This window comes from Heptranchias perlo, chromosome 2 (genome assembly GCF_035084215.1).
Source record: "Heptranchias perlo isolate sHepPer1 chromosome 2, sHepPer1.hap1, whole genome shotgun sequence".
Classification (NCBI taxonomy): Eukaryota; Metazoa; Chordata; class Chondrichthyes; order Hexanchiformes; family Hexanchidae; genus Heptranchias; species Heptranchias perlo.
Window position 1 is genome coordinate 127,177,307 of NC_090326.1, and position 26,125 is coordinate 127,203,431.

The window sequence follows — 26,125 nt, forward strand, 5'->3', positions numbered from 1 at the left end:
GTAAAACTAGGTGCCTTCGATTTAGTTGCCATCGCAGATTCCGACGTGCTCACTCTACTTCTGGGTTTCCCACCCAATTATCTACCCACCCACTGAGTTCCTGGCTCCAGGTGAAAATCAGGGTGTTATTGGTTGTATCAATTGAAAATGTGCAGTGGTGCCCCCGGGCAGTATTGTTGGAGTATTTATTTGTGTACTGCTAAATAGATAAGTATGCTATAATGTAGTGTTTGCACTTGCAAGCTGTCGCTAAATAGTATTTCAAATCTCTTACAGATGATACAAAGATTGCTTTGCATCTGAGGGACAATGGAGGTAAGTGTTTGATTTATATAACCGTTTTGGTTCCATTTTTTCATTTAATCAATTTATAACATCCTGTGGCACTTGGTCAAGAGTTTAACATTATACATGGATTTGATGACAATAAAAATGTTGCTTGTTTGCAGGTATCTTTTCTCTTGTATGTTTTTTTATAAATGCTTTACAAGATGTTTAGCCTCATTTCATGTTTTATAAGACTCAGAGAAGGTTCAGAGAAAGTTCAGAGAAGGTTCACTAGGTTGATTCCGGGTATGGAAGGGTTGTCTTATGAGGAAAGATTGAACAAGTTGGGTCTATACTCATTGGAGTTCAGAAGAATGAGATCTTATTGAAACAGACAAGATTCTGAGGGGACTCGATGGGGTAGATGCTGAGAGGATGTTACCCCTCATGGGGGAATCTAAAACTAGGGGGCATAGTCTCAGAAAAAGGGGTCGCCCGTTTAAGACGGAAATGAGGAGGAATTTCTTCTCCCAGAGGGTCGTGAATCTTTGGAATTCTTTACCCCAAAAAGCTGTGGAGGCTGAGTCATTGAATACATTCAAGGCTGAGTTAGACACATTTTTGATCAGCAAGGGAGTCAAAGGATATGGGGAAAAGGCGGGAAAGTGGAGTTGAGGTAAAAATCAGATCAGCCATGATCTCATTAAATGGCGAAGCAGGCTCGAAGGGCCGAATGGCCCACTCCTGCTCCTATCTCTTATGGTCTTATGGACTCACTCTATGACTGCATTAAAAACTGAATTCAGAATAAAGGCTGAACTCCACACATCCGATACATTCAGTTCAGTAAATTTTATCACGAACCGAATATTCAGTAAATTCAGTAAATTTTATCACGAACCGAATTGCACTTTGAAGGTATATGAAATGTCAATATCAAAAAAATTATATTGATTTTTTAATTGTAAGTACATTATGTCTAGTAGTATTATAAAATCCACTATACAACTGGTATAAGAATGCATTCCTTGGCCAGTAGGAATCTGAGCAGAGCAAATTGGTTTTCAGGACACCTGACCTTACAGGTAGTGCTCAGAATAATGAGAAGAGTGTCTCTGGGCTCACAGATTAACAATCCATGTCACACGCAGTTTCAATTCACTTAAAAATAACACATTTGCCACAAGTGGAGAAGTGGGCCTTCACAAGATCATATTTCTCTAGATCATTCTGCATAATTTGGGGGGGCCGGCTTGGCGGGGGGGGCATTAAAAATTCAAAAATCGGAAACCCAACCCCAACCCGCCTCCAATGTGTTCACTTCTGGTTTTAACGGAGGCGGGTTGGAGGGCGGGCGACTAACCCACTCTACAGAGGCGGGTCAGTTATTTAAATATGTAAATGAGGCTGCCTCCATTGTCTCGCCCCCTCTGAACCCCCCCCCACCGATTTCCACAGTCTTCCCCCGACCTTCGATCATCCCCCCATCCGACCCTCGATCTTCCCCCTCCACCTGCACAATCTCCCCGACCCACGATGTACCCCCTCCACCTCCACAATCCCCCTGACCCACGATCTATCCCCCCCACCTCCACGATCTACCCCCTCCAAATCCGCGATCCCACTGACCCATGATCTCCCCCCTCCCACCTCCACAATCCCCCTGACCCACAATCTATCCCCTCCACCTCCACGATCTACCCCCTCCCACTCCACAATCCCACTGACCCACGATCTACCCCCCCACCCCACCTCCACGATCTACCCCCTCCAAATCCGCGATCCCACTGACCCATGATCTACCCTCCCCCCACCTCCATGATCCCACCAACCCACAATCTCGCCCCTCCCCCTTCCCGACCCACGATGTTACCCCTGACTCACAACCTCCCCCCTGACCCATGATCTCCCCCCGATCCATGATCTCTTCCTCCCTCCTCTCCTCTCCCCAGCTGCGGCCTACAAGCACAGGCCTTCCCGCCCGCCAGCTTCTCAATCTGGCTGGCTGCCAGCCGGGAAATGGAGAAAATAAATTTAAATGCAGTTCTGCTTTTAAATTTGGCAGGATCCCTGCGTTACCTGCATTTCCGAGTTTCTCAGTCGTTAGAATCATAGAACGGTTTCAGCACAGAAGGAGGCCATTCGGCCCGTCAAGTCCATGCTGGCTGTCTGCAAGAGCAATTCAGCTAGTCCCATTCCCCGTAGCCCTTCAGATTTTTTCCCTTCAAGTACTTATCCAATTCCCTTTTGAAAGCCATGATTGAATCTGCCTCAACCACCCCCTCAGGCAGTCGATTCCAGATCATAACCACTCGCTGCATTAAAAAAAAATTTCCTCATGTCGCCTTTGGTTCTTTTGCCAATCACCTTAAATCTGTGTCCTCTGGTTCTTGACCCTTCCACCAATAGGAACAGTTTCTCTCTATCTACTCTATCTAGACCCCACATAATTTTGAACACCTCTATCAAATCTCCTCTCAACCGTCTCTGCTCTAAGGAGACCAACCCCAGCTTCTGCAGTCTATCCATGCAACTGAAGCCCCTTATCCCTGGAATCATTCTATTAAATCTTTTCTGCACTTTCTCTAAGGCCTTCACATCCTTCCTAAAGTGTGGTGCCCAGAATTGGACACAATATTCCAGTTTCTTTTTATTCGTTCATGGGATGTGGGCGTCGCTGGCGAGGCCAGCGTTTATTGCCCATCCCTAATTGCCCTTGAGAAGATGGTGGTGAGCCGCCTTCTTGAACCGCTGTAGTCTGTGTGATGAAGACTCTCCCACAGTGCTGTTAGGAAGGGAGTTCCAGGATTTTGACCCAGCGACGATGAAGGAATGACGATATATTTCCAAGTCGGGATGGTGTGTGACTTGGAGGGGAACGTGCAGGTGGTGTTGTTCCCATGTGCCTGCTGCCCTTGTCCTTCTAGGTGGTAGAGGTCGCGGGTTTGGGAGGTGCTGTCGAAGTAGCCTTGGCGAGTTGCTGCATTTGCATCATGGTACACACTGCAGCCACAGTGCGCCAGTAGTGAAGGGAGTGAATGTTTAGGGTGGTGGATGGGGTGCCACTGGTTGTGGCCGAACCAGTGTTATATAAAGGATCAAGAAGAGAGGGAGAGAGAAAACGAAACTACAGGCCACTTAGCCTGACTTCGGTCATACGTGAAAATGCTGGAATCCATTATTAAGGAAGTGGTAACAGGGCACTTAGAAAATCATTAAATGATTAGGCAGAGTCAACATGGATTTATGAAAGGGAAATCGTGTTTGACAAATTTATTTGAATTTTTTGAGGATGTAACTAGCAGGGAACCAGTGGATGTCGTATATCTGGATTTTCAAAAGGCATTCAATAAGGTGCCACACAAAAGGTTGTTACACAAGCTGCTCATGGGGTTGGGGGTAATATATTAGCATGGATAGAGGATTGGTTAAAGGACAGAAAACGTGGGAAAATGTGAGGTTATTCACTTTGGTAGGAAGAATAGAAAAACAGAATATTTTTTAAATGGTGAGAAACTATTAAATGATGGTGTTCAGAGAGATTGGGGTGTCCTCATACCAGAAACACAAAAATTTAGTATATTTTTTATTCGTTCATGGGATATGGGCTTCACTGGCAAGGCCGGCATTTATTGCCCATCCCTAATTGCCCTTGAGAAGGTGGTGGTGAGCCGCCTTCTTGAACCGCTGCAGTCCGTGTGGTGAAGGTTCTCCCACAGTGCTGTTAGGTAGGGAGTTCCAGGATTTAGTTCCAGGATTTTACCCCAGCAACGATGAAGGAACGGCGATATATTTCCAAGTCAGGATGTTGTGTGACTTGGGGGGAACGTGCAGGTAGTGTTGTTCCCATGTGACTGCTGCCCTTGTCCTTCTAGGTGGTAGAGGTTGCGGGTTTGGGAGGTGCTGTCGAAGAAGCCATGGCGAGTTGCTGCAATGCATCCTGTAGATGGTACACACTGCAGCCACGGTGCACCAGTGGTGAAGGGAGTGAATGTTTAGGGTGGTGGATAGGGTGCCAATCAAGCGGGCTGCTTTGTCCTGGATGGTGTCGAGCTTCTTGAATGTTGTTGGAGCTGTACTCATCCAGGCAAGTGGAGACTATTCCATCACATTCCTGACTTGTACCTTGTAGATGCTGGGAAGGCTTTGGGGAGTCAGGAGGTGAGTTACTCGCTGCAGAATACCCAGCCTCTGACCTGATCTTGTAGCCACAGTATTTATGTGGCTGATCCAGTTAAGATTCTGGTCAACGGTGACCCCCAGGATGTTGATGGTGGGGGATTCGACAATGGTAATGCCGTTGAATGTCATGGGGAGGTGGTTAAACTCTCCCTTGTTGGAGATGGTCATTGCCTGGCACTTGTCTGGCGCGAATGTTACTTGCCACTTATGAGCCCAAGCTTGGATATGTTGTCCAGGTCTTGCTGCATGCGGGCTCGGACTGCTTCATTATCTGAAGGGTTGCGAATGGAACTGAACACTGCGCAATCATCAGCGAACATCCCCATTTCTGACCTTATGATGGAGGGAAGGTCATTGATGAAGCAGCTGAAGATGGTTGGGCCTAGGACACTGCCCTGAGGAACTCCTGCAGCAATGTCCTGGGGCTGAAATGATTGGCCTCCAACAACCACTACCATCTTCCTTTGTGCTCAGTGTGACTCCAGCCACTGGAGAGTTTCCCCCCTGATTCCCATTGACTTCAATTTTACTAGGGCTCCTTGGTGCCACACTCGGTCAAATGCTGCCTTGATGTCAAGGGCAGTCACTCTCACCTCACCTCACCTCACCTGTGTAGGTGCAGCAAGCATTGGTGACTTTTACAGCAACGTGCAATGCCTAGCCACGAGGGAGCAGCTCTTCTTTAAGGAGGCTACACACATCTGCGACCACCTGCCGGCTCAATCTGAGCCTGCGTACACACTGTTCTTCAGATAGGTCCAGGAAGCTCAGCCACTGTCTGTGGACCCTCTCACATAGGTAGTGCCTCCTGCGACCTCAGCCCCTGTGTTGCTCTCCTCTCCGCTCTTCTCCACTCTGCTCTTCTCTTTACTGTTCTCCAGCTCTGTGTTGTACACCTCTCCCTTCTGCACCTGCAGATCCCACCACAGCACAACGTCACTGCCCTGAATGGTGATTGTCTTCCTCGTCCGATGTCCTACCGAATACATCCATGGCACCCACCCCCGCATCCTGATCTTGTCTATTTGAAAGCCTCCAAAGTTCTGATCAAGCTGTATTAGCATAAGAGCTCTCTGCCAAACGTTTGCCAGAGGGAACTGAGACACCAGCTGCAATAACTGAGCTTTTATTCCAATGGGGCAATCACAAATTTAAATAGCTCCATGAACTGCGGCTCCACCTCGCCTCCGTTTCACTGGCGAGATTCACGAGCCCCGAGAAACCCGTGCTAGAGATGTTGAATTCAAAGGTCTCTTAAGTTCAATTTAAAAACACCAACTTAACATCTCCTAATAAGATGAATAGCTCCCATAAGTACCTGCCCACCTGCACTAATTAAGGAGCCATGTGCAGCGAGTAGGTTACTCGCACGCATTCAAATGCGCCTCCGTTAAACCCAGAAATAGGCGCGTTGGAGGAAATTGCAAGTGCACTGGAAAAATCAATTATTTTTACTTCCCACCTGCTCCCAACACACCCGTTCTGGGGGGTTAAAATTCCCCTCCACTATTTCAGGCATTAGGTGCCATACTGTAGACTCTTACAGACAAGCCCTTCAGCCCTCCCCAAGTATGCACTATATGATATTGTCAATAGCCTGGCCCAAAACGTCTTTGGCAGCATTGGCCTATGTACTAATTCAGCTACCGTTTACACAATCAGGACACAATTGAAATAAGTACTTAATTTATTTTAGTATGTATGGCTGGTATGTTTAGGCCCAGTGCTGCGCCTTAGTGCTAAATTCTAAACTTGTGCTCCTTCCAAAGGCTACCCCAGTAGCAGGAGTATGTCAGGTTACTGGCTGCTGGTTGTCAGTGCAAGTCTCTTGGGATTGAGGCGGCTCTGTACTTCTTGTGTTGGGTGATGAGATGGGCCAACAACTGGTGCCACCATATCTGCTGCTGCAGTGGCTGATTGGTGCTGCCTGCTTTCTGATACATCTTTTGTCATTGGATGTGGCATCACCCCGAGAAGACCAGTCTCTACATGCACCCATAACTGGGCAATCACTGATACCAGCACTGAGCTTGAGGAAGGCTTCGCTATGGCCCAATCTTATATTGTTAGGCCCAAGGATGTTGATCGTGGCCTCTTCAAACTAACTCAATGCACTAAAATTAGGGGCTGTCCTCCATTCAAGTTTGCTCCATTCTGTTATGTGCTACCTTGTTCTGCAAGCAGAGAAGTACTTTTAAAATGTTCGAAATTCGAAGAGCAGATAGAGACCAAAATGTCCACCCTGCATCCCAGATTATGCGTGAGTAAATCAACATTCATCAGATAGCTAGGTAATGTTGTAAAATGGGTTTTTGGGATCATCTTCGTCATTGGCCTGCCGCTTCAAATTTTCTACCTAAAAGCAATGATGCAATCCTTTAAATTCTGCTGCAACATTTGAAGAGAGCAGCTGCACACTATTTCCCCCACTTCCTGCTTGATGACAACAAGCTGTCACTGCTAGGTCCAATCCATCTTGGAGCTCTTTGTGCATACATAATGCGGCCAACCGTGGGAAATCTCATGAGGTCAGCCCTGCGTGATGTCAGTAAGCTCTAAGCTCAGTATGCACTAGTTCTGCCGCTTCAGTGCCAGGACTGGAAAATCATTCCTTATATGACATCTATAGTTTTAATTTATTTGACTTAACCTATAGTTTTAATTTATTTATAGTTTATAAACCTATAGTTTTAATTTATTTGATCTAACAGTTCACACTGTGAATTTTTCATTTCTCATTGGAAGAAAGATACTTTTAGTCTTTTGACTTTCTGCAGTTCTTTTTTATTTCAATAATGAATTGATATTAAAAGTACATTTTTAAGAGTTGTAGTGCCCTGAAAACAGTGGCCCATCATTGTAAATGCAGATAAACCGAACCCCTGCTTGCCCTAGCCCCAGGCTGGAAACCTGGTTCCAAATACCAAGGACGAGATAATTTGCATATCCAAAAACAAACCTGCCCTGGCCTAACCCGATCCAGCCTACTACGGTGGAGGTGCACCTTGCCATTCTGTCTGAAGTCTCACCGAGGCCCAAGTGGACAGAAGAAAAAAATTGCAGAAGTAATTCTTCGGCTCCCATGGGAGCCACTCTGATGCTACAAAATTGCTATGCTCAGAGAGTTGTGAATCTTTGGAATTCTCTACCATGCTCAGACATTGAGTATATTCAAGTCTGAGATCGATGGATATTTGGACACTAAGGGAATCAAGGGATATAGGGATAGGGTGGGAAAGTTGAGTTAAGGTAGAAGATCAGCCATGATCTTGTTGAATGGCGAAGCAGGCTCGAGGGGCCGTATGGCCTACTCCTGCTCCTATTTCTTATGTTGTTATGTTAAGGGGGTGGGTCGGGGGAGTTCTGAGTTCTCAGGTTTCCCCAGAAAACTCCTCCTTTTATACCTTTGAAAAGATTCAGTGGAACAGAACATAATCAATCTCCTCAGGGATTGATTACCTTCTTCTAGTAAAAGGTTAGGGCCTCAAAGGGACTCACACCAGATCTCAACTGGAGTGAGTTCCACTGAATCCTTTCAAAGGTATACTAAGCTTCTGCCAACGAACCTTCCCTGATGTTATAAGAAGGTCCATATGGCCAGGAATGCAAATGCTGCCTTTGACAGAACCAGATTATTAGACTATATAAAGAGTATTGCACTACCAGAGCCAGTAAGCTATTATAAAACAATTGATTTGTGCCAATTTGATTTGAAAATATATTGCTGGTGGTCCAATACTCCTACAAAAGTCTAATAATCTGGTTCAGCGAATATAAGGGATGAATGCTGTATATAACCATGTAGTTGGAAGGCAGTTCAATTTTTTCAATCCATAAAAGTGTCAAATGTAGACCATAATAGTCACTTTGAATACAACCTTCAGGGTAATGCAGAAACACTCTGAGTCCCTCTATTATAACTGGAGTTTTCATTGGATGAACTACTATTAACTCAGTGATTAGCTATGACTGATATCCAACAATATTTTTCGGAGCTATTGATAAGCTACTAGATGACACACAGTAAATGTTCATAGCCTTGAGTAATTTCAGATTCGTTCCACGATCAATGAGCTAAAATATTGCTTTGGTTGCCATGGGGCCAAACATTTGAATAATACAATTGTTCAGTTTTTCAGAGGGAGCAAATGATTCCAGCAGACATTGGAAGAAACTGCAGATTCTGTGTGATGGAAAAGTTTGCCTGCAACTGATCAATTAGCTGGAAGCCTATAGCTGGAAACATCCTTGGATAATTAGAAATCGATGGCTACTCCGGTCAAAGAAGGATTTTACATAAATAGTGCGCTGAGATCTGCCTACAGTTAGGATTTTCTAAATCTAATTCTATCAAGGCACGAGATTGTTATATATTTCTAAATTCCACTAGCCAATATGGTGGCTATTGAAGCTAAGATACTCTGGCAAAGAAGTCAATATGTTGTGTTAAAGATCGTGCACTACACAGGAATGTAGCTAATACCAGCCAAAGGGTTTTCACAGATATAATGAATGTTTTACTGACATTCACACTGTTTGTTTTGTATCTAATTGACATAACTCAGCAACCAAGACCTATACAAATACTGAATTAGAAGTGATGCTGTCTCAAATCAGGTAATGTCGTTCTATAAACAGCAAAACTACTTTACCTTTTTTCTGTTTTTATCCCTAATGGGATCTGGAAAGAAATTATAGTAAAGATAGTTTGCCATTATGGCCGTGGATAATTTGTCCTTTTACAATTTTCTCCAGTCCCCCCCACCTGCCCATCATTTCTCCGTGTAAACACCTGCGGTAAAGTTCCACTAATGCTAACCGTCCTCTGGCACTCACAGCAGGAGCTCTGCTGAGTTTTGCCCCTCCCACTTAGTTTCATAGCCAGGCCTAACACAGTGTACACAAATTACATACACCATTTGTTCCCTGAAGCAGCAAATCCAGGAGATAAAAAGTATTCACAAATTCAGGTGGCATGGGCCACTGATTAAACTCAGTCAGAATGCAGTATCCAGCTCTTAAGAAAGAGAGCTTTCTCCCAGCAGGGCCGTCCACCAGCTAATGAATGCACTGCGCTTCTTTCTCCCAAATAGGAATGCTCTCCTGGCTGGCAAGTGGGAAAATCAAAGGGTTTTTTTTTATTTAAAATGTTCCACCAGCATGAAATGAAATCCAATATACCTTTGTCCCAAGTGATGACTCAGAACTGCAGCATGAATACTGGTGCCTGGAGGACTAAGGGGAGCTCACAGGTCAGAATGTGGAGTGGAGGCACTGAGGCAGGCCAAGTGAGCAGCATTGCTGAGGAAAAGAGCTGAGCAACTGCTGAATTTAAATTGTTTTTTTTTAACTTGGTGTTGACGTGACACTGTTGGATGTGACCAGTTTCAGAATTCATTTTGTTTATGCAAGAGGGGCAAAAGGTTCTTTTCTATATGGGCACCGTTGGATTCAGGTTTATTTCCGTGAGTTTTCTGTGGTTTATTTATGGAATCAGCAGGCAAGGGTGGTTTATGTATCATGTGCCTGTTTTTCTTTTGTACTTTTAGCATGCTGCTGCCTCATTCTGGACCTCGACTCTGTGCTAGGTGGCAATTCCTGGGCGAGTTGTAAATCAGGAATCCCTGTCTGTTTGCAGTGTGAAATAGTGTCCGGTAAGAGCTGCAGCTAGGATTGGTAGTAAGGAGCACATCAAAGAGTAAGAATGCTTTCATGAACTGAGGTCATTGGAGGGGTAGGGTGCTTCAGTAATCTGGAGGAAGGAGTTACAGAGAGAGAGGGTCTCTGTGAAGGGGGAAGAGGATTAGAGGAACAGTGCCTCTGTCTAGGAGAAGCGAAAGAGGGAAAGGTTGTCTCTGAGAAGGGGGTAGAGGATAACAGAGAGAGCTGGCCTCTGTGAAGGGGAGTGCCTATTGAATGTATTGATAACTTTTATGGACGTGAAACATAGATAAGCCCAAATATCATTTGTTTTTCCAATTTTTTTTAAAATGAAAAATATGTCAATTGTGAAGCAAAATAAATGATGTTTAGCATTAACCAGAATGCATAATTTTAATGTAAAGATTTAAAATTTTCCAGGGGACCATGTCCCAGTCATAAAAGCATAGAAAATAGGATCAGGAGTAGGCCATTTGGCCCTTCGAGCCTGCTCTGCCATTCAATATGATCATGGCTGATCCTCTATCTCAATACCATATTCCCCCTCTCTCCCCATACCCCTTGATGCCTTTTGTGACTAGAAATCTATCTATCTCCTTCTTAAATATATTTAGTGACTTGGCCTCCACAGCCTTCTGTGGTGGCGAATTCCACAGGTTCACCACCCTCTTCATCTTAGTCCTAAATGTCCTACCCTGTATCCTGAGACTGTTACCTCTCGTTCTGGATCCCCCAGCCAGGGGAAACATCCTCCTTGCATCCAGTCTGTCTAGCCCTGTCAGAATTTTATATGTTTCAATGAGATCCCCTCTCATTCTTCTAAACTTGAGTGAATACAGGCCGAGTCGACCCAATCTCTCCTCATATGACAATCCTGCCATCCCAAGAATCAGTCTGGTGAGCCTTCGCTGCACTCCCTCTATGGCAAGTATATCCTTTCTTAGGTAAGGAAACCAAAACTGCACACAATACTCCAGGTGTGGTCTCACCAAGGCCCTGTAAGGCAGTAAGACATCCTTGCTCCTATACTCCAATCCTCTTGCAATGAAGGCCAACATACCATTTGCCTTGCTAACTGCTTGCTGCACCTGCATATTTGCTTTCAGTGACTGGTGTACAAGGACACCCAGGTCCCTTTGTACATCAACATTCCCCAATCTATCACCATTTAATAATACTCTGCCTTTCTGTTTTTCCTTCTGAAGTGGATAACTTCACATTTATCCACATTATACTGCATCTGCCATGTATTTGCCCACTCACTCAACTTGTCTAAATTTCCTTGAAGCCTCTTTGCATCCTCCTCACAACTCACGATCCCACCTAGTTTTGTGTTGTCAGCAAACTTGGAAATATTACATTTGGTTCCCTCATCCAAATCATTGACATATATTGTGAATAGCTGGAGCCCAAGCACTGATCCCTGCGGTACCCCACTAGTCACTGCCTGCCACCCCGAAAAAGACCCATTTATTCCTACTCTCTGTTTCCTGTCTGTTAACCAATTTTCAATCCATGCCAGTATATTACCACCAATCCCATGTGCTTTAATTTTGCACACTAACCTCTTACGTGGGACTTTATCAAAGGCCTTTTGAAAATCCAAATAAACCACATCCACTGGTTCTCCCTTATCTATCCCATCAGTTACATCCTCAAAAAACTCCAGTAGGTTTGTCAAACATGATTTCCCTTTCATAAATCCATGTTGACTTTGTCTAATCCTGATGATATTTTCTAATGTAAAGATTTAGAATTTTCCAGGGGACCATGTCCCAGTCTCCCCTAGAAAATGCACCAGTAGCTACAGAAGGGGTGTGACATCACTTGGAAGGAGTCTTTCAATTCTAATTTTGCTGCCTTGCATTCTACTGCAATTGTTTGTCTTACAAAAAAAGTTTCTGAACATCTATACTTAAACTTTCTAAACAGTTAACAGTTGGTTCATTGGTAGCATTCTCAACTCTGAGTCAAAAGGTTTGGGGTTTAAGCCCCACTCCAAAGATTTGAGCACATAAATCTAGTACTGAGGGAGTGCTAGACTGTCAAAGGTGCTTCTTTTGGATGAGATGTTAAACCAAGGTTTTGTCAGCCTGTTCAGGTGGATGTGTAAGATCCCATAGCACAATTAACACCACTAGAATCATCTGATCATTCATCTCAATGCTGTTTGTGGGACCTTGTGTGCAAATTGGCTTCCGCATTTCCCTACATTACAGCAGTGACAACACTTCAAGAATATTTTATTAGCTGCGAAGTGCTTTGGCATGTTCTAAGGTCAAGAAAGGCGCTATATAAATGCAAGTTCTTTCTCCTCAAACTCACTAAGATCCTCTGAATCACCTGGTTGGATTTACTTCCTGGGCTGCCGGAGGAGGGGTGGGGTGGAACTTCTTCCCACTGCCCCGACCCTGCCTTGACTCCAACCCATTTTGGTAAGTCGAGGCTGATTTCCGCCACACAGAAGGAGCCACTGCTTCTGCCCAGGATGTTACAGCCAGGCTGCAGTGGGACTGCCGCTACCGTGCCATTAATAGTAGGAGGACCACTTAAAGGGATAAAAAGAAAGGGGGGTGCTCAGAAAATGTTAAATTAAAGGCCTCAAACTGGAACGTGACCTTCAAGCAGCAAGTGTTTGGGGCTATAATAGAGGGAGAAGTGGCCAAAACTAGACCCTCTCCTTCCAAGCAATAAAATAGCATGAAAGCTGCCACAGCCCCAAGATGTACCAGCCACCCGTCTCTTGCCAGCCCCAGATCGTTGGTTGTAAACGTGCCTACTGCAGGTGCAGAGCCAGCTCTTCTCCCCCGCCGCCCCCCCCACCCCCCCCACCGTCCACCCTCACCGGGACAATATAAAGAAAACAAAACCCAGCAAAATGGTTGTCCATTCCTTTTTCCTGACCGTTAGGCCTGGGAAATGGATATTCTTGGGGACAAAAGTCAGGAAAATCATTCCCATTAATTATTAACCAAGCCACGTTTGTCAGCAGCAGGACTAAAGTGCAACTTAAATCATATTGCTAAAGGCATCAAAAATCAAAGCCAACATAGAGATGCATTAATGAAATCATTCATTTGCCTGCATCTATAATAGTGTGATTGATACAAGATTTGGTATTGAAGGTTACAGTAAGCTTAATTGTAAATATCACACTAATTCAGCATTAATTGGGTTTTATTTAATTATAATACAATAAAATAATATTGTGTGCGGACCTAGCAAGGTTAAGTTCATATTCAATATTTCAAGTATCATGGGTGGGTTTCCAGTGTGTAGGCCGTTTCTTGGGCAACGTGACTGTAAAATTATGCCACCTATTTCCTTGTGTAGAAGGCTGACTATGGCATCAGGTAGATCTGCTTTCCACTGTTATGCTCTACTTTCACCTCTGGATTACATCTGCAGTGGGTCATCATCATTTGTTTTCTTTCATAGAATCATTCGGCTCATCGTGCCTCTTTTAAAGAGCAATCCAATTAGTCCCATTCCTCTACTCTTTCCCCATAGCCCCGCAAATTTTCCTTTTCAAGTATTTATCCAATTCCCTTTTGAAAGCTCCTATTGAATCTGCTTCCGCCACCCTTTCAGGCAGCGCATTCCAGATCATAACAACACGCTGGGTAAAAAAATCTCTCATCTCCCCTCTGGTTCTGTCTTTGGTCATCTTCTCTGCCTCACTTCAGCTAACTTTGCAAATAATGTATTTCCTCTGATGACCGCAATGCTGTACTTTCTGTGCTTTAATGTTTGTGATATTGAAGTAACTTACGGAATATAATTTACATTCTCTACTTCTATTTGGATCTGTAACACTTAACCTTTCTGAAACCTTCAATCTTTACATTCTTAAACCTCGCTCCAGTTTTAAGGGCTTTTTGAGCCTATGAGCCTCCTTCTAAAACATTTGAAAATGTTATGATTTAGGTGAACAGTGTTTAACTTTAAATCCTTTAACATGCTGTAGAGAATCCCATCAGGCGACCAGACCAAACCAATCAAAGTGCCCAATTCAGCTACATGGATCAGATCACTTTCAAAGGTGTGATTCAAGAAACTATAATTGCTAGATTTTAATTAATTTTACTACGTCCTCACTTCTAATTATTTTATTCTTCTCCCTTTCCTCCCAGTATGTAAATCTCTAGGATAAATGCGACACCAATAATGTCCCCTTGGGGCTTGGTTAGTATGGTATCAGTCCGAGGACCATGGCACATAAATCTATCTTCGTTCCTTCATTACTGACAGGCTCAAGGTTGTCTTGGTCCAGTGCAGCAATAGGTAACCATGGCTGTGCTAGGACATAATAATCCTTTCATTTAAGCATCTTCCACACACATTCTGTGGAGCACCACAAAATACTGCTTTAAAAATAATGACAATCAAAATTATTGGCAAAGGGAATGTATGTGATGATTTTTTTCCTACATGCCTACCATTTTCCGGTAAGTGCTGGCGTCAGGCGAGGATTCAGAAAATCTCTCCTACAATGAATTTAATATGTTAACTGTTTATAGTTCATCCTTAGTTTCAATCCAGTTACTATCTATATGTGGATGGAAACAAACTTCTTCTCTGATAGCCCTCTTTAATATTATGATACTGGATGAATTTCTGGCTGTTCATTTAGTGTCTACAGCTGTGCTCCTTTCTACTTTCATTATTATCATAGAATCATAGAAAGTTACGGCACAGAAGGAGGCCATTCGGCCCATCGTGTCCCTGCCAGCCGAGAAAGAGCTGTCCAGCTTGAACCCACTTTCCAGCACTTGGTCCATAGCCCTGTAGGTTACAGCTCTTCAAGTGCACATCCAAGTACTTTTTAAATGAATTGAGGGTTTCTGCCTCTTTCAGGCAGTGAGTTCCAGACCCCCACCACCCTCTGGGTGAAAATATTTCTCCTCAGCTCCCCTCTAGTCCTTCTACCAATTACTTTAATTCTATGCCCCCTGATCACTGACTCGCCTGCTAAGGGAAATAAGTCCTCCCTATCCACTCTATCTAGTCCTATCATAATTGTATACACCTCAATTAAATCTCCCTTCAGCCTCCTCTGTTCCAAAGATAACAACCCCAGCCTATCCAATCTTTACTCACAGCTAAAATTCTCCAGCCCTGGCAACATCCTCGTAAATCTCCTCCGTACCCTCTCTAATGCAATCATATCTTTCCTGTAATGTGGTGACCAGAACTGTACACAGTACTCAAACTGTGGCCTAACCAATGTTTTATACAGTTCTAGCATAACCTCCCTGCTCTTATATTCTATGTCTCAGCTAAGAAAGGAAAATATCCCGTATGCCTTTTTAACCACCTTGTCTATCTGTCCTGCTACCTTCAGGGATCTGTGGACATGCACTCCAAGGTCCCTTTGTTCCTCTACACCTCTCAGTATCCTCCCATTTATTGTTTACTCCCTTGCCTTGTTTGCCCTCCCCAAATGCATTACCTCACACTTCTCTGGATTGAATCCAATTGCCCACCTGACCGGTCCATTGATATCTCCCTGCAGTCTACAGCTTTCCTCCTCACTATCAACCACACGGCCAATTTTTGTATCATCTGCAAACTTCTTAATCATGCTCCCTACATTTAAGTCCAAATCATTAATATATATCACAAAAAGCAAGGGACCTAGTACTGAGCCTTGCTGGACCCCACTGGAAACAGCCTTCCAGTCGCAACAACACCCGTCAACCATTACCCTTTGCTTCCTACCACTGAGCCAATTTTGGATCCAACTAGCCACTTTCCCTTGAATCCCTTGGGCTTTTACTTTTTTGACCAGTCTGTCATTTGGGACCTCGTCAAAAGCCTTGCTAAAATCTATGTACACTACATCAAACGCGTTACCCTCATCGACCCTCCTTGTTACCTCATCAAAAAATTCAATCACGTAAATCAGACATGACTTTCCCTTAACAAATCCATGCTGACTGTCCTTGATTAACCCGTGCCTTTCTAAATGACGATTTATGCTGTCCCTCAGAATCGATTCCAATAATTTGCCCACCACTGAGGTTAGACTGACTGGCCTATAATTACTCGGTCTATCTCTTTCTCCCTTTTTAAACAACGGTACAACATTAGCAGACCTCCAATCCTCCGGCACCATGCCTGTAGCCAGGGAGGATTGGAAATTGATGGCCAGAGTCTCTGCTATTTCCTCCCTTGCTTCTCTTAACAGCCTGGGATACATTTCATCCAGGCCTGGCGATTTATCTACTTTCAAAGATGCTAAACCCCTTAATACTTCCTCTCACTATGTTTACCCCATCCAATATTTCACAGTCCTCCTCCTTAACTACAATCTCTGCACCATCCCCTTATTTTGTGGAGACAGACGCAAAGTATTCATTAAGAACCATGCCCACATCTTCCGCCTCCCCACATAGGTTACCTTTTTGGTCTCTAATAGACCTGCTGTTTCCTTAGTTAGCCTCTTGCTCTTTATGTATTTATAAAACATTATTGGGTTTTCTTTAATTTTACTTGCCAGTATTTTTCATGCCCTCTCTTTGCTTTCCTAATTTCCTTTTTAATTTCACCCCTGCACTTTCTATATTCCTCTAGGCTTTCTGCAGTATTGAGTTCTCGGTGTCTGACGTAAGCTTTCCTTTTTGCCTTTTGTTATACCCACAACAAGCTTTTTTTTAAACAATTTTTGACAGACAGTAACTCTTTTGTGAAATTCTGAGGCAATCATATCTAACACCTGTAACCACCTTGGACGGCCATTTGCAGCAGCGTGAGATACTTGACAGTCAGTCCCACATATATCAATGTGTGATCATTGACAATGATCCTTGTTGCTTACTTTGATCCTGCCCTTCAAATTGGACAAATTCTCCTGCATATCTGCCCAGGTGCAGATATTGTGTTCACCTCCAAGCAATCACCTTCCGTGCCTGCTGGAGCCAGTGCTTGTTTTGTGTGCACTTCAGATCCATAATGGCCATTTTGTCTTTTTCTGATATTATTTATGATTGTCTGAAGGAGCTTCTCCAGAAAATTGGTGTGTATTATTCTATGTTTTGCTCCTCCATCATCATTCAAAAGTGTGCATGCCTTAGCTGGATTAACTCATTGTGGATTCATTATAGCTCTTGCATGAATATTAAAGGTGTTAACAAGTGACTCAGCTGTGTTATTGCAGGCGCATTCTGATTACCTGCTCAGTTGTGCATGAATTGCAATGCTGAGTAAACATGAGTCCCAGCGAGTATGCTAAAACAAGAAGAAATAATTAACTCTCATTTAAAGTATAATCAGTGCAGCAAATGTAACCCTTATTTAGATAGTACTTGGCCTTCTAGTTTGTTGAGGTCTTAATAACTTACAGGCAGCAATAAATAGGCAGTAATCACAGGCTGTGTTTGTGCAGCAGAAACATATTGCTCAAGCATTTAGTTGTTGCTTTCAGCAGTCAATACTTGTGAGCTGATAATGTTTAAATGTTCATTTCTCTTTTCATTTCTAGGACATTTTTTAATAGTTACTGCAGGCAAGCCCAGTCATTTTCAGTTTTGGAGGTGCATTTTTATTTTGCTTGACAGCCCTTTATCATAAGTGACTTTCACCCTAACCACCACTTCTCAAGGTCATTAAATTGCTTTCCGTAGGCCAATCCATCCTTTCTGATTTTTGAAGTGTTATTTATTTTTGGGATATTTTAGCCCAGGCACTGATGCCCACTTTTTGAATCAATAATTGCCTCTTTCCTTTTAATAAATTCCTTGACTAAAATATGTCCTTGAAACATAACTTATGCCTTAATAAGGTTCTTTATGTCATTTTACTTCAGTTACTTTTCTAATTCATTATTGGGATGTGGGCGTCCCTGGCAAGGTTGGCATTTATTGCCCATCCCTAGTTGCCCTAAGGTGGTGGTGAGCCTTCTTCTTAAACTGCTGCAGTCCTTAAGATGAATGTGCTCCCACAATGCTGTTAGGTAAGAAGTTCCAAGATTTTATTATTCCTCATGGTGGTTTGGTACAGCTGAGTGGCTCACTAGGCCACTTCAGAGGGCAGTAAAGAATCAACCACATTGGTGTGGGACTGGAGTCACATATAAACCAAGAAGCAGGATTCCTTCCCTAAAGGACTTCAGTGAACCAGTTGGATTTTTACGACAATCCAACAGTTTCATAGTCACTTTTACTAATACCAGCTTTTTATTTTCAGATTGTTTTTAAACTGAATTCAAATTCTCAAATTGCCATGGTGGCATTTGAACTTGTGTTCTCTGGATTATTAGTCTAGTAACATAACCACTACACTGCTGTTTCCTTAATAGTAGTGTAGTGGTTATATTACTAGACAAGTAATCCAGAGGAAAATAAGTCATGGATGTTGACAAAGATCAGGTGGCTCATTTCCTGGTTGTTAGTTTTTATTCAATTTAACATTCCATTGGATGGCTTAGTTTACCACCAGCAATGATTTAAATGTGAAAATATGCTAAATCACATGTTATCGCTTTATCCGCACTCACATGGCTGCACACTGGATAATTCCACCCAGTAACTTTGAACCAGTTCATCAGATTGCTATATTTAAAATTTGCCTTTCAACCATCACAATCCCAATCTTTTATGTGTGGCATGATTAGATGAGCAATTTTATTTTAAATTCACAAGCTTTCGGAGACTTCCTCCTTCCTCAGGTAAATGTTCAGGAGCTCCTTGAAGCCTACGCATTTATACATATAGAACAATACATGGTGTTTACAGACTGCCCCTGCAACTGCCCGTTGCCAAGGCAATCACCGTGTTCAGACAGAGAGGTGTCACCTGCAGAACCCCCGAATACACATTCAACAAAAAAACAAACAGGGAAAAAAAACAGAGAAAAAAAAGAGAGAGGCAGAAACATCCGGAAGGCAGAGAGAGCCAGCAAATGACCCATTATATTAAAAACAGATAACATTTGTTCGCTGGTGGGGTAACGTGTAGCGTGACATGAACCCAAGATCCCGGTTGAGGCCGTCCTCATGGGTGCGGAACTTGGCTATCAATTTCTGCTCGACGATTTTGCGTTGTCGTGTGTCTCGAAGGCCGCCTTGGAGTACGCTTACCCGAAGGTCGGTGGATGAATGTCCATGACTGCTGAAGTGTTCCCCGACTGGGAGGGAACCCTCCTGTTTGGCGATTGTTGCGCGGTGTCCGTTCATCCGTTGTCGCAGCGTCTGCATGGTCTCGCCAATGTACCATGCTCTGGGGCATCCTTTCCTGCAACGTATGAGGTAGACAACGTTGGCCGAGTCACAGGAGTATGAACCATGCACCTGGTGGGTGGTGTCCTCTCGTGTGATGGTGGTATCTGTGTCGATGATCTGGCATGTCTTGCAGAGGTTACCGTGGCAGGGTTGTGTGGCGTCGTGGACGCTGTTCTCTTGAAAGCTAGGTAATTTGCTGCGAACGATGGTCTGTTTGAGGTTGGGTGGCTGTTTAAAGGCGAGTAGTGGAGGTGTGGGGATGGCCATAGCGAGGTGTTTGTCCTCATTGATGACATGTTGAAGGCTGCGGAGAACATGGCGTAGTTTCTCCGCTCCGGGGAAGTACTGGACGACAAAGGGTACTCTGTTGGTTGCGTCCCGTGTTAGTCTCCTGAGGAGGTCTATGTGATTTTTTGCTGTGGCCCGTCGGAACTGTCGATCGATGAGTCGAGCGTCATATCCCGTTCTTACTAGGGCGTCTTTCAGCGTCTGTAGGTGTCCATCGCGTTCCTCCTCGTCTGAGCAGACCCTGTGTATTCGCAGGGCCTGTCCATAGGGGATGGCCTCTTTGACGTGGTTAGGGTGGAAGCTGGAAAAGTGGAGCATCGTGAGGTTGTCCGTGGGCTTGCGGTAGAGTGAGGTGCTGAGGTGCCCGTCTTTGATGGAGATTCGTGTGTCCAAGAAAGAAACTGATTCTGAGGAGTAGTCCATGGTGAGCTTGATGGTGGGATGGAACTTGTTGATGTTATCGTGTAGTCTCTTTAGTGATTCCTTGCCGTGGGTCCATAGAAAGAAAATGTCGTCGATGTATCTGCAAAAAATCACATAGACCTCCTCAGGAGACTAACACGGGACGCAACCAACAGAGTACCCTTTGTCGTCCAGTACTTCCCCGGAGCGGAGAAACTACGCCATGTTCTCCGCAGCCTTCAACATGTCATCAATGAGGACAAACACCTCGCTATGGCCATCCCCACACCTCCACTACTCGCCTTTAAACAGCCACCCAACCTCAAACAGACCATCGTTCGCAGCAAATTACCTAGCTTTCAAGAGAACAGCGTCCACGACGCCACACAACCCTGCCACGGTAACCTCTGTAAGACATGCCAGATCATCGACACAGATACCACCATCACACGAGAGGACACCACCCACCAGGTGCATGGTTCATACTCCTGTGACTCGGCCAACGTTGTCTACCTCATACGTTGCAGGAAAGGATGCCCCAGAGCATGGTACATTGGCGAGACCATGCAGACGCTGCGACAACGGATGAACGGACACCGCGCAACAATCGCCAAACAGGAGGGTTCCCTCCCAGTCGGGGAACACTTCAGCAGTCATGGACATTCAGCCACCGACCTTCGGGTAAGCGTACTCCAAGGCGGCCTTCGAGACACACGACAACGCAAAATCGTCGAGCAGAAATTGATAGCCAAGTTCCGCACCCATGAGGACGGCCTCAACCGGGATCTTGGGTTCATGTCACGCTACACGTTACCCCACCAGCGAACAAATGTTATCTGTTTTTAATATAATGGGTCATTTGCTGGCTCTCTCTGCCTTCCGGATGTTTCTGCCTCTCTCTTTTTTTTCTCTTTTTTTTCCCTGTTTGTTTTTTTGTTGAATGTGTATTCGGGGGTTCTGCAGGTGACACCTCTCTGTCTGAACACGGTGATTGCCTTGGCAACGGGCAGTTGCAGGGGCAGTCTGTAAACACCATGTATTGTTCTATATGTATAAATGCGTAGGCTTCAAGGAGCTCCTGAACATTTACCTGAGGAAGGAGGAAGTCTCCGAAAGCTTGTGAATTTAAAATAAAATTGCTGGACTATAACTTGGTGTTGTAAAATTGTTTACAATTGTCAACCCCAGTCCATCACCGGCATCTCCACATCATGATTCGATGAGTCCAAATAGCTATCAAAGACATTCTTATTGTCAGTTGACTGTATCTTACTTTTTCTTTGTGCAAGGCAAATTTAACAGCAAGCTAGCTCTACCCTCTGCTGTTCCGCACACCTACACGTTTTAGAAAAACATGCATAAATTTGTGTTCTTGGAGGTGCAAAATATAGTCACAAAATCAAATGGGTGCAGAGTGGCAAGGCAAAGCTCACCGCAGCTCCTGCAAATTTAATTTAGGATTCACTGCGAGCTCTGTGGCATCGAATTGCTTGAATTTAAACTTTAAACAAAATGTGCGTTATCAACCCAGCCTCTGAGCAGCATGAGTTGCAGCGCGGCTGGAAAAGTGTGTGCAGAGAGGACACACCCACAAAATCTGTCAGGAAGAGAAGTCATGCCCACAGATTCAGGCTACATTGCTCAAGCAGACAAGCAGACTTCATTCATTTAAAGTTAGTATTCTGGATGTCATTGTAAATAAAAATTTTAAATTTATTTTAGAACAAGCCAAAGAATTAATTGAATTAAAGAGACAGAAGGGAAAAGTAAAAAAAATAATTTTTTAAGTTTAATTTTTTTTAATGACTAAAAACTATTAAAATAAGGAATAATGTGAGATGCCACATTTTTAAAAGTTAATTTTTAGTTGTTTGGCAGTCATTAAGACTAACCACGCTGTTGAAACTTAGTTTAGACCTGGTATTTTTAAGTGCACCTGTTTGGTGGTATAATTAATTACTTTCTAGCTGGGCAACTTGCGATTTTTCAATAATTTCTCTGATTGCAGCGTGTGATGGCCCTTTAATTCAAAGCTTTCATATCGCCAGTGAACCTCTAAGAGAGAGTTCACTATTTCCGCGTTTTCCCATTCAGATTGATATATATATAATGCTGGATTTCGTTCTGGGGAATGAAGTGGGGCAGGTGGAGCACGTTTCAGTGGGGGAGCATTTGGGGAGCAGTGATCATAATATAATTAGGTTTAGAATAGTTAGGGAAATGGCAAGGAACAATCAAATGTGAAAATGCTTCACTGGAGGCGGGCAAATTTCAGTGAGTTAAAAAGGGATTTTGCCCAGGTGGATTGGAATCAAAAATTGTAAATCAAAACAGTAATTGAACAATGGGAGGCCTTCAAGAAGGAGTCGGTTCGGGAGGCCTTCAAGAAGGAGTCGGTTCGGGTACAGAGTAGACACATCCCTACGAGGGGGAAAGGAAGGGCATCTAAAGCTGGAGCTCCTTGGATGACTAAAGATATAGGGCTCGAATTTAGCAGGCCTGCGGGTTCCCAGCGGGTGGTCCTCCGGGAGCGTCGAAAACGCGAACGGCGAAATTAGTGGGTTGCCCACGCGATCGTAGCAGGCAACCCACTAATAGGAATCAATTACCTGCTCCTCCGGGGTCCACGGCGCTGGCCTGCGCGTCGGTCGGGCTGCGCATGCGCAGTACGATCTGTCAGCTGGAGGCTCTCCAGTTAAAGGGGCAGTCCTCCACTGACAGATGCTGCAACCAATAGAACAAATTGCAGCATGGAGCAGCCCAGGGGGAAGGCTGCTCCCAGTTTAATGATGCCTCACTCCAGGTATCATCAGATGGGGTGAGGAGGAGGGGGAGGACACAGATCTTCCCCCCGGCGGGCGGGAGGAAGCGGCCTGCCTCTGCCACCAAGAAGGCCTGGCTCGAGGTGGCAGAGGGGGTCACCTGCGCCACCAACATATGGCCCACCTGCATACAGTGCAGGAGGCGCTGCAATGACCGCAGTAGGTCCGCCACAGTGAGAACACGAAGTCTTTCCCCTACACTCCGTCTGCCACAACACTGCCCCCACCCCAAATCTCCTTCGGCACCGCCAACACTATTCTGTCACATCACCCTTCATGCCCACTCACACCCCATCCTCATCTTACCTCCACCTACTCACCTCGCCAGTACTCATCCTGCCACTAACACGCGACCCAATCCTCATACAATCTCATGGCTCCATCCCATACTCACCCTCTCGTGCATCTCCCTCACGGCCAGCCTCACTCAACCTGCCACCACCTGTGCTGCAGCCACAGGGCATGCATCACATATGTGCAGTAGGCAGCGTAAGGCAAACGTCTCGTCAGCATGAAGGGGGTGCACAAGGGTGTCTGAGGGTTTGTCATGGGTGTTACCCATATTGAATTTCAGAGCAACAAACAGCACACATTATATTGACACCACCACTGCCATGTCTCCGCGAATCCTGTCCGTTGTGTCCAATAATGCCCGCTCCTGGGTATCACTATGAGGACCCACCACTGATGCCACCCATCGTGTTACTGCAGAGTAGGTGCAGGTGTATTTGCAGGGCTCGTCCGCGCAGACGACTGAGAGACATCGGCGGTGTAGCCGGCTGCACCCTGGAAGGATGCGGAGGAGAAGGTGTGGAGGGCAGTGGTGACTTTGCCAGCGACAGGTAAGCAGTTGGTGCTGGGGCCAGCCAGGAGCAGCTCGGCATGAAAGAGGCTGCAGATCTCCACGACTACATGTCGCGCGAATCTGCGCCTCCCTGTGCACTGCTGCTCGGAGAGGTCCGGGGAGCTGCGCCTCGGTCTGTGGACCCTGTGGCGAGGGTAGTGCCCTCTGCGACGCGTCTCTCTCTGCGGTAGCCCTCCCTCCTGCTGTGCAGGTGGGCGTGCAACAACACCGTGTTGGGGGGATCCACATCTCTGCGGCGGACGGCGTGGACTGCGAGGCTGCTGGTGCTGGTCATGCTCTTCGTCCTCCGAGGGTGTCCACACACCACCCAACTGGCAGGTGTTGGTCTGAGGGGTTGTGCAGGGTAGGTGTGTGGGTCCTCGGACTGGGGCTGCGGTTTCGTGTCGGTCTGTCCTCTGGCTTGGCGGGGGGTGGTGGGGGGCAGGGGTTGCCCTATGTGACGCGGTGGCCTCCTGCGTGGGTGAGGGCTCTCCCCCGTGGAGCGCACCTTGGCACCTGCCACAGGCTGCTGGCTGCAACACGCCTGGTTTGAATGGTCCTGTTTCCCCCAGTGTGGGAAACTGACTGCCTTGAACCTAAAATCCCACACTTCCTCTTTTGACAGCTGCTTCAGCTCATTAACTGACCACAACGAGCAAGTTAAGTGCTCTCAAGTGGAACCCCGCTGGCTTTAATTGCCTGCGGGATTCCCACCAGCGGGGCTTGCGCGCGCAGCCCCGCACGTCAGCGCGGTACCCGGAAGTGGCCGGGATTTCGTCGCGATCCGGTCACGTGACCGGAGATCGGGATTTTCGGGGCCACCCCGCTGGGAACCCGCCGGAAACCCGACCCTAAAATCGAGCCCATAGAGATTAAAATGAAACATAAAAAGGAGACTTATGATGAATGTAATATAGTAGGGAACCAGGCTGAATACATAAAGTACAAAGGAGATCTAAAAAAGGGAATAAGAGGGGCAAAGAGAGAGTATGAGAATAAATTCGCGGCTAACATAAAAGGGAACCCAAAAGTCTTTAATAAACATATAAATAGCAAAAGGGTAGTCAAAGGAAGGGTGGGACCAATTCGGGACAAAAAAGATCATCTTGTGGAAGCAGAGGGCATGGCCGAGGCACTAAATGAATACTTCACATCGGTCTTCATTAGAGAAGAGGATGCTGCCATTGTAGCAGTAAAGGAGGAGGTACTAGCGATATTGGACAGGATAAAAATAGATAAAGAGGAGGTACTTAAAAGATTATCAGTACTCAAAGTAGAAAAGTCACCCGGTCTGGATGGGATGCATCCGAGGTTACTGAAGGATGTAAGGGTAGAAATTGCAGAGGCTCTGGCCACAATCTTTCAATCCTCCTTCGATATGGGGATGGTGCCGGAGGACTGCAGGATTGCAAATGTTACACCCCTGTTCTAAAAGGGGGAGCGGGATAAACCCAGCAATTATAGGCCGATCAGCCTAACGTCTGTGGTGGGGAAAATTTTAGAGACAATAATCTGGGACAAAATAAATTGGCACTTAGAAAAGTATGGGCTAATAAATGAAAGTCAGCACGGATTTGTTAAAGGAAAATCATGTTTGACTAACTTGATCGAGTTCTTTGATGAAGTAACAGAGAGGGTTGATGAGGATAGTGCGGTTGATGTTGTGTATATGGACTTTCAAAAGGCATTTGACAAAGTACCACTTGTTAGCAAAATTAAAGCCCATGGGATTAAAGGGACAGGAGCAGCGTGGATACAAAATTGGCTAAGGGACAGAAAGCAGAGAGTAGTGGTGAACGGTTATTTTACAGACTGGCGGGAAGTATACAGTGGTGTTCCCGAGGGGTCAGTATTAGGACCAATGCTATTTTTGATAGATATTAATGACCTGGACTTGGGCATGGAGGGTATAATTTCAAAGTTTGCAGTTGACACTGAACTCGGAAATGTAATAAACAATGTGGAAGATAGTAGCAGACTTCAGAAGAACATAGACAGAATGGTGAAATGGGCAGACACATGGCAGATAAAATTTAATGCAGAAAAGTGTGAAGTGATGCATTTTGGTAGGAAGACTGAGGAGAGGCAATATAAACTAAATAGTACACTTTTAAAGGGGGTGCAGGAACAGAGAGACCTGGGGGTGCACATACACAAATCTTTGAAGGTGGCAGGACAAGTTGAGAAGGCTGTTAAAAAAGCATATGGGGATCCTGGGCTTTATTAATAGAAGCATAGAGCACAAAAGCAAGGAAGTTATGCTCAACCTTTATAAAACACTGGTTAGACCTCAGCTGGAGTATTGTGTTCAATTCTGGTCACCCCACTAAGGAAGGATGTCAAGGCCTCGGAGAGGGTGCAGAAGAGATTTACTAGAATGATGCCAGGGATGAGGGACTTCAGTTATGTGGAGAGACTGGAGAAGCTGGGGTTGTTCTC

General features: G+C 45.1%; 1 protein-coding gene across 1 annotated transcript in view; it reads left to right on the plus strand.

Annotated features, from left to right (window-relative positions):
• plxdc2b (plexin domain containing 2b) overlaps nucleotides 1-26,125 on the plus strand; it is a 390,151-nt gene that overhangs the window by 306,803 nt on the left and 57,223 nt on the right. Inside the window, exon 13 of the mRNA XM_068007092.1 lies at nucleotides 277-315. Coding sequence (XP_067863193.1) covers nucleotides 277-315 — 39 coding nt within the window. The remainder of the gene's footprint in view (nucleotides 1-276; nucleotides 316-26,125) is intronic.